This window comes from Eumetopias jubatus, unplaced genomic scaffold, assembly GCF_037043125.1.
Source record: "Eumetopias jubatus isolate StellerSeaLion01/CBP00866 unplaced genomic scaffold, mEumJub1_p1.0 scaffold_13, whole genome shotgun sequence".
NCBI lineage: Eukaryota > Metazoa > Chordata > Mammalia > Carnivora > Otariidae > Eumetopias > Eumetopias jubatus.
In genome coordinates, this window is record NW_028274819.1 from 95,363,683 (window position 1) to 95,372,811 (window position 9,129).

The 9,129-nt window shown below is 52.6% G+C and overlaps 1 protein-coding gene across 2 annotated transcripts in view; it reads right to left on the reverse strand.

The window, feature by feature from the left end:
• Positions 1–6,270, reverse strand: part of UBASH3B (ubiquitin associated and SH3 domain containing B) — a 137,305-nt gene extending 131,035 nt beyond the window's left edge. Inside the window, exon 1 of one of the 2 annotated variants that reach the window (XM_028125898.2) lies at positions 5,773–6,270. In XM_028125898.2, the coding sequence (XP_027981699.1) occupies positions 5,773–5,933 (161 nt within the window). In that variant the 5' untranslated portion in view covers positions 5,934–6,270. The remainder of the gene's footprint in view (positions 1–5,772) is intronic. The other variant, XM_028125899.2, reaches the window with a different exon arrangement.
• Positions 6,271–9,129: the final 2,859 nt, after the last annotated feature.

Sequence of the window (9,129 nt, forward strand, 5' to 3'; positions counted from 1 at the left end):
CCTGCTGCACAAGTAGAGGCCCCCCCCCCGTCACACACACACACACACACACACACACACACACACACACACACGCACGCATCAGACACCTGCGGGGATGGGGCTGGCGACGATACCCCAGCCGCCCTGGTCACTGGCCAGAGAAGAACTGGTGAGAGACACAGATTCGCTAGGTTTGCATGTGGCTTCTCTGAAAAGCCAAGCCTCTAGCTCTGAGATCTAATGACTGCACCTCAGTGAAAAGCAGTCTGAGTCTGAGGCAGCCAAGGACAGGGGGCAGGGTGGTGACAAAAACCCCCGGACAGAGTCACGAAGAACGATACTCTTCACTCTCTGTGGCACTTAGTTTTCTCATGAAACCATCAAGGTCTGAGACTTGATCATGATTATGCATATAAATCTGCTTTGTCTTCTCTAAAGGGGTCTAAAAACCTAAGGTAATATTACTAGGGCGTAGTGGAATTTCCGTAGAAGCTCTGTGCAAGGGGTTATAATTGTATTACCAGCAAATTCAAATACATCGTGGTCTACTAGCAATACAAGGAGATGAACTACTGATTCATGCAGCATCATGGAAGACTCTCCAAAATATTACGCGGAGGGAAGAAGCCGGGCAGGCACAAGAAGATGCGCTGTAGGATTCCGCTTCCTTGCAGATCTAGAAAATGCAAACTAATCTGTAGCGACAGAAAGCAGACCGGTTCCCCAGGAAGAGGGTGGAAAGGGGCACAAGGAGACTTTTAGGGGTGACAGGCAAGTGCTGGGTCTTGTGGTGGGGATGCCACGGGTGTATGCATTTGGCAAAACTGATCAATCTGTAAATAGATTTAGTTTCAGGTACATAAATGGTACCTCAATAAAGTTAAAAATAACAATGCCTGTCAGTCTTCCCTTTTGAACCAGGGTCTCTGTGCAGCCTGGGAAGGTCACTGGACTCGCAGTTTTAGCTCAAGACTTTCATGGTGACTGGGCCCCATGCAGGTCAAGTGCCCGCCGAGCTCCTCCGAGCCTCAAGCCTCTTCATCTTTAAAACAAGTCTTCCATCCTGCACTGTACCCCAGAGGACTTCTGTGCCAATCAAGAGGGCTCTTTGGTGCATGAGAGCAATTTTCCGACTGCAAAATAACAGAGAGACGTAGAGGAACTTTTGTGTGGGTGCGCGGTCATGATGGGTAGCTTCGAGTCCTTTGCCCTGCCCATCTAGAAGTTCCCTCCAGCTCCAGGTGGTCCGCCGTTTGTGTCCTCTCTCTCCCCAAGGCCCCCGGGGAAAGCAGCTACAGCAGCCCCCTCCACCAGAATCGGCCACAACTCGGAGATGCTGAGTTGACTGAGTACTTTTAGAGGCTCCAATGTCAACCACCAGGTAATCTGGAGAAGGCCAGAGAAACTGGATACTTTACTTCATGGGCCGTGCAAGGTGCCTTGCAATTCCATGTGCAGCCAGCTCTGAAGGTGTTTTATCTTTGGGCGCTGAGGCATAGCTAATGCAGCTTACTGTCCAAAGCGAAGTCAAAGATGCTTACGCCAGCTCTTTCCTTCTTCCACTGTCCTGCTCTTTGACTAGGTAGGCATTGTTCAAATATTCCCTGGAGGAAAAAAGGACGGGGCCTCTGCCACAGGTATATCTTTGCTGGAGATGTCAGCCAGCCAACCACCTCACCTCCTGTTCTTCCAATCGACACAATAAAACCATAATCCTCTCTGTCCGGTGTCCACGTTATATTTTCAACTATTCTAAGTCCTTTCCTGCCTGTGACTCACTGTGTCTTCACAAAGCCTCGTGAGCAACACAGGACAGGTGTTGCTGGGCACAGAAGCTGTGCAGGAATGTTGAGGAAAATGGAAGACCCAAGAGCTTCCTCAGTCAGAAGCTGGACTAGCGCTTGGGCCATGGAATCCCTGCTACCAAGTCCTTTTGCAAGACTGTATCTCTCCATCACCAGCAAACATTAAAGCCATTTGCTAGAGGCAGAGTTCTAGACACAGGCAGCCTCAAACCAAACCAACCAAAACAAAATTAAAGGTCAAAGGTGTATCGGCGAGGACTCCTCAAATTCAATGGTGAGGTGATGCTCACACCCTTGGCCTCAAGCTGCAGAAGATACAAGAGATAAGAGCTTCGCTCCCCCACAAACCACAGAGGCCAGTAGGGTATGGTATGAAATCAAGGAGCAAAGCAATAATCCCCCTCAGAGTTTCCCACCCACCTTCTCTCCTGGCCCCCAGACGTCCCCTTCCCCAGGCCTTTGTTCAGCACATCGTTCCTTTGCCTTCCCACCAAATTCACTCCAGTCTTCACCAAGCTGGACCTTTCTTTTTAGAATTTTTGGAATGGGAACTTTTAGAAGAGCTAACAGGTATAAGGGGGAAAAAAAAAAAAGGAAGGGATAGGCCATTTTGGCCCCTTGAAAGTTTCCTTCCTGAGGCCTCCCTAACACCTCCTTACCTGGTGCTCACACACACACACACACACACACACACACAGACATACACACCCAGGAAAAATCGCTACTTCTCAGTCCTCCCTATGGCAGGTCCTTCTACAGCAGTGTTTGTGAACCGAAGGTAATAGGGTGGGATGGAAAAAACCTAGTTCAGCTCTGAGGGAGTGATGAGCTAGAGGGAACATACCCCGAGGTCACCCAGCTGGCTCAGTACTCCTCTCCCTTAGCTCTGTCAAGCAGTTAATAAGCATGCACGAATTAGTCCTGTTCCCCTCAGAGGGAGCCAGTGAGGCCCTGAGGAGTTAGGTGACTTATCCAAGACCACAGCACAACACGGGCTGGAATGGGACCTGGGCCTTGCTGGCCTGAGCTCTCTGCCGGCCCACCCAGAGCCCGGTGGAAGGTCTCCTCCTGCTGCTGCATAACACCAGACCCAGTTACACCCAAAGGAAAACCAGAGCTGTTGGCCTTGGCTACCACCAGTCTCTCCAAAGGGCTGTGTTCCAAACATCCCTCTCATCCCTCCTTGAGGCATCCGGCCACGTCTCCCAGAACCCAGAAAATTATCACCGCTCCCCCCTGCTTGCAATTTCTTCACGCCCCTTCCTCTAAGGTTAAGGTCTAAGAAAGAGGCTTCTCAGAAGCTAAGCCCGATGCCCTGGCTCTCTGTCTTCTTAACTTGGCAGCCCAGGGAGAGTAGAACTAGATCAGGTAACAGCCAAGGGCTCTGCGCCCTCCCAGACAGGGAATGTGATGGAGACAGAACAGCAAAGCCAACTCCCCTCCTGCCCAGGCTGTTCCATGAGGACCCACTCGGTCACTCTTTCAGTAAAGAGAGGCAGTGCTAGTCATAATCCTACTAGCTGTGATAGGCTGAATAATGGCTCCCCAAAAGTTCTCCAAGTCCTAATCCCTGGAACCGTGAACATTGCCTTATGGTAAAAATAAAAGAAATAAAGGGGGGGGGAAGATTTTGCAGATGTGATAAAGGATCCTTAGATGGCAAGGCTATCTATCCTGAATGATCTGGAGAGGCCCTAAGAGCAATCACTAGTGTCTTTGCAGGAAAGAGGCAGAGGGAGATTCGACACAGATAGCAAAGCAATGTGACCGTGCATTCCGAGATCTCCTCGACCCACACGATGCAGCCACAAGCCGACCGATGCCAACAGCCACAAAGCCATGGATGAGGCAAGGGATGGCTTCTCCCCCGGAACCTCCAGAGGAAGCACAGCCCTGCCGACACCTTGATTTCATCCCAGTGACACTGATTTAGGGCTTCTTGCCTCCAGAACTAGGAGAAAATACATTTCCGTTGTTTTAAGCCACCCAGTTTGTGGCCATTTGTTATAGCAGCCCCAGAAACTAATACAGTAGCTAACACCTAATAATCATCCACGACATGCCAGGCATTGCACTAAGCATTTTACGTACATTAACTCATTGTGCCTGGGCTCTGGATGTGAGGGTGAGCAGACACCCTGGCGGATTGAATCCCAGCCTTACTGCTTAGTGTTCTGACTCTGAGCAAGTTATATAACATTACTAAGCCTCTGTTTCCAAATGCATAAAATGGGCATACATGTTACCTTTCTCATTGTGTTGCTAGGAGGATACAATGGTTAATAAAGATAAAGTGCTTAGAATAGCATATAATAAGTACTCCCTAAATGCTAGCTCTTATGAGATCTCAGGGGTTGAACCAGCCAAAATTAGACCATCATCCCAATCTGTTGGGACATGGACAAGACCTCCCGGACCCAAGTGCAGGAAAAAAGATGCCGACGCCCCTTTAAAGCAGGTTTGAATAGCAAACATGACAGTCTGAGGAGTTCAGTTAAGTATTTCTTCCCTCAATTGAGTAACTTAGGTCCTTAATGTTGGCCTAGATGCCGGGGGGGCCTGTGCTAATTCTGCAGCACTGCCCAGCAGACTCCCCAGCCCCTACCTCCGGGCCTTAAGGAGAGGCGTGCACAGCCATCCACCAGAATAAGGACATAACTTGCAGCATCCACACCTGACACAGCCCTGCAGAGCCCACCCCATTTTCTCTGTAACTCGGGCATCAGGAACTGGAGCCCCATCGCTTGGAAGTCAACTGGAGTGAAAAACATCAGTCTGTTTCCCGACTTTCCAAGGCCCACTTTCCTGACTGTCCCAGCGGGCTGGGTGGAAAGATAAAACCAGGGGCGTGCTTTGGTTACAAGGTCACAGCCAAGTTAGTAAAGAATAGAGTAAGCAAGGTTTGCCCAGAGGCTGGGGAAGGGTAACCTAGACTTGCCACCTGACAAAACGGGGGAGAAAAAAAATTTTTTTTTTTCATCAGCTTGGCCCTTCCTGATAAAGTTTGCCCAACTCTCCCGTTTAGGTGATGTCATTCAAAGAAGCAGCGCCCCCGCCCCCCCAGGATCGCAGGCCTTGTGTCCCCACCTAAGAAATTAACCAAAGGAGAAGGGCCTGGCCGCCGGGCCTTGGCTTCCTCCTAGGCAGGGTTCCAGCCCCACGGTCTTGGTTGACCAGCTAAAGAAGACTCCTGCTGCCACTGACCTGTGCAGGCGGCCAGGCCTCTTCCCAGCGGGCTCCAGGGACTGCCACCTGCGCTCGCTCAGCCCTTCCCCACCCCACCCTCCAAGGGTTAGAAGGATGAGGGAGGACAGCTCCCCTTCTTACTCTCAGGCACCCACAGATTTCCGCGCTGCCGTCACCACTGACGAGAACCCAGGTCCCCAGGAGGAATCGCTTCTCCTTCTCATTCCATCCTCCCTATCAATGAACACGCAGCAACACCCACGCGCCCGCTCCTCCTACTCCGGAGGGAGACCGAACCGGAGAGCGACATCCGGAGCTGGAAGCCGCTGCAGTGAGACCTCCGCCCCGAGGTCCCTTGCCCTTTCCCAGCCATCGGAGGATCCTCAGCCAGCCCAGCGTTCCGGATCCAGAGGGTGCCCGAATCCTCGGTGGGGCCCCGCCTCCCCGGGGGCCGGGCGCTGGAGACCTCGGGGAGCCCGCGAGACACCGGCTTAGCCCCACTACGGGGGCCGGCCGCCGGGCACGATACCTGGGAGCCGACGCCGGTGCCCTCGCCCGTGCCTCACCTCCGGCACTCTCAGCAGGGGCCCCCTCCCGCCCAGCGCTCCCGCGCGGCGCCTGCCCCGGCACCCGCGCCGGGAGGGGCCGAGTCCCGGGCCGCCCGCGCGCGGGTCCTGACCCGGCAGGTGGTGGGCAGCGGGGAGCGCGCCGCCCGGCCGGTCGGCGCGGGGAGGCGAGCCGGAGCGAAGCCGAGGGCCGGCCGCGGGGGGCGGCGAGGGGCGCGAGCCCTGCCACTTACGCGCGGGCTCTGGGGAAGCCCATGGAGAGCAGCACGTCCAGCGCCGATCCATGCTTGATGGTGCCCGGGCGCTGCTGGCGGCTCCTCCGCGGGGTGACTTTGCTGTACAGCTCCTCTCTCGCAGCCATGCCGAGCGGGCCGGGGTGGCCGTACTGAGCCATGGCTCAGCGGCCAGCCATTGCCGGGGAAAGCGCCCGAGCCACGAGCGTCCGGGAGTGAGCAGGGGAGGGGGCTCGGGGACCGGGCGCCGGGCGGGAGGCGGCGGCGGCGACGGAGGCGGCGCTCGGAGCTTCCCCAGAGTCGAGACTGACGCTTCCTGGTGAGGCCACCGGAGCCAGAGCGGCCCGCGGGCTGCTTGGGCCGGACCAGCCGTCAGCTGCTCGGGCCCCCGGGTGCCCCCAGCGCGGCGCCTGCAGCAGCCCTCTCTCCTCCGCCCCCTTCCTTCTCTGCTCCTAGCGGTCCGGGAATTTGCAATGAGTAATTTTTGAATGGATCAAAAAGGAAAAGGAGCCTTGTGGGCCGGCCCTGCCTTGCCAGTACCGAGGCCCCGCCCCTCTCTTAAAGCGACAGCGCTGCCCGAGCCTGCTCTGGCCGGCCGGGCTCAGGCTGTAGCGTCCGGGTGCTGCCGGGCGGAGTACTCGAACCAACGAGGCCTGCCTAGGTGCGTGGGTTCCAGGGAGTCGCTCCCAGGCCCCCAGTCTTCTCCACGGCTTACCCATAGAGCCAGCTGGGCCTCCAGACGCCAGATCAACCAGTGTCAAGTTTAATGTGGTTCATGTGGTTCTAGATGGGTTAATAATGGAAATTCGGCGAACTGCTGGATGACATTAATGAACCAGAGGGCCAAGCCCTGCAGGCCCAGATAAAAGGTTTTGCTTCCAAAAGACCCTGCAAAATCCGGAGCATTGGTATAGCCAGTGGAGACCAAGCTCCCATCAGCTGCCCAAGTGGCCACACCGAAGACCTACCCTGCTCTCCAGGACTGAGATAGTGACTTCAGGACAAAGATTGGGACCTCGGGCTCTCAAGCTTGGGGGGGGGGGGGGTCGAGGCAGAGGGTAGGGTGGAAAAAAGAAGAGAAAGGGGAAGGTGGAAGGAGGAAGGAGGACAGGGAAAGTGGGAAGTGGAGGGAGGGTGGAGGGAGAGGGAACAGAGAAAGAACACTTTCTAATTATAAAAGGTGTTCAAAATGGAGTGGGTTGGTTTTCATTGAGCACCTTGTCAATGAAAGAATTCAAGGAAAGACTAGATAATCTTTGCTCAGTGGTGACATATAAGTGAATTTGCATCATGGGTTAGATAAAACTACTCCCACCTCAAAGAAGGTGGGAGTCTTAACCACACTCACCCCCACCCCGTACCCCACACAGTAAACTTGGCTTGAGGATGTTAACGCTTTCTTTCTTTTCTTTCTTTCTTTTTTTTAAGATTTTATTTATTTGAGAGAGAGTGAGAGAGAGAACACGAGCAGGGAGAGTGCCAGGCAGAGGGAGAAGCAGGCTCCCCGCTGAGCAGGGAGCCTGACATGGGACTTGAACCCAGGACGCCGGGATCATGACCTGAGCCAAAGGCAGACGCTTAGCTGACTGAGCCACTCAGGCGCCCAATGCTCTTTCATTGGAGACAAACTTACTGTCTTCAGTCAAGGACAACAGCCCCACTTGGTTTAATGAAAAAGAGAGTAAACCCTAGCTGCTCTTTTTCAGGTAATAATAATAATAATAATACCGAACATGTACTGGACTCTCGTGTCCATCATTGTGCTAGGCATAGTACATGAACTGACTCATTGTTTACGACCCTTATGGGGTGTGTACAATTATTTTCCCAGTTTGCCGATGACAAAACTTGGCTCAGAAAGGTTGAGGAAGATCATAGAGCTGCTAAGTGTATAATGAAAGCTTTTATCGACTGTGGTGCCCAGGTACGTTGCTTCTGCCTCTACGGCCCCATGCCCTTACCTGTGTGCATCATAGTAACCTAGCCTCACACATATGGGGTTCTCCAAAAATGTCAACTCCTTTCCCTGCCTAGAGCATGGGGAGGAATGGTGACCAGAGCCCATGAACAGTATTTTGATGCTGCTTTCTAAGTCATCTAAAGGTTTTACCAGGGGAAATGACACAGCTTAATTCTCTTGGGCTAGAATTGCTTCTCTAAAGAATGTCCAGTGGTGGTAGAAGTGGGGAGATAAGGACTACCAGGGCTTAAGCAACAATGTGCATAATTCTGCCTTCTGCTTGTTTAAGGGATGAGGGAAAGTTCATGCTTCCTTGGTGAGAGCTTCTGCCAGAGCGTAGGAAGCTTCCTGGAGCCTTTTGCAGAGTGCTTTTCCAGAGCACAGAGCAAAAAGACAGGACTGGGCTGAGAAAACCATACCTAGTAGAGTAACCTCCGGGGGTGTGTTCAGTAAAGGATGCTGGACCTTACCCAATATTCTGAATTTCTTCCAAATGCCTGGGCTGAGAGTCAAAGGATCTGGAGGCTAGTCAGGAGGTAATAATGTCTGTGGAAGCATTTTGTGGAAACACGAAACAAATAATAACTTGAATTTATTGAGAACTTGCTATATGCTGGTGTTGTTCTTAGTTTCTTACATATATAACTCATTTAATCCCTTGACAAGACACTGAAGTAGGTCCTACCATATTACCAGTGGCCACTTTACCAGTGAAGATATTGACGTAGACAGAGGTCAAGTATCTTGTCCAAGGTCACAGGGCTAGTAAATGGTAGGGCCAGGATTTGAGCTCTTAAAATTTGTCCAAACAACCACTTACTGCCATGGTTATGATCATGAAAAGATGTCGACCATTAAAATAACTTGGTTACCTTTTGGACTTGTCCTATGCCTCTTGACACAAAATTGTTGATCTCTGTTTCTCCAGAAAAATGGAATTAATGGTCTCTCTCCCGCCTGTAGGCAAACTATGAGAGGAAATGGTGGCTATAAAAATAGTTTTAGGTAGCCTGGAAAAATCACTATGGAAAACCAGACTCCTTAGATGGGAACTGTTTGGTCTGGAGTGTTTTTACAGAAATCCCAGCCTGGCTTCCTCACCCTGCTTCACTCCTTGCAGTTAGGACTGTTGCGATTTGTATCGCCCAGGATAGAGGGCTGGCAATTAGGATGCAATGTCCTTCAATTGTGTTACCTTTGAAACGCTTGGGGAAGCTTTATACATGTCCCTATTATTGTAGTACACAGGAAAGAGGGATGACTGTTCACCTGCCAGGATGTCTGACAGCGGAGGGAAGGAGGAGGGAGGCAGGAGAGGGGTCCTGACCCATCAGCATCGAGCTGCTCCCTCAGAAGGGACAGCACGTCGTCCTGCCCCCCCACACCAACAGGTCATA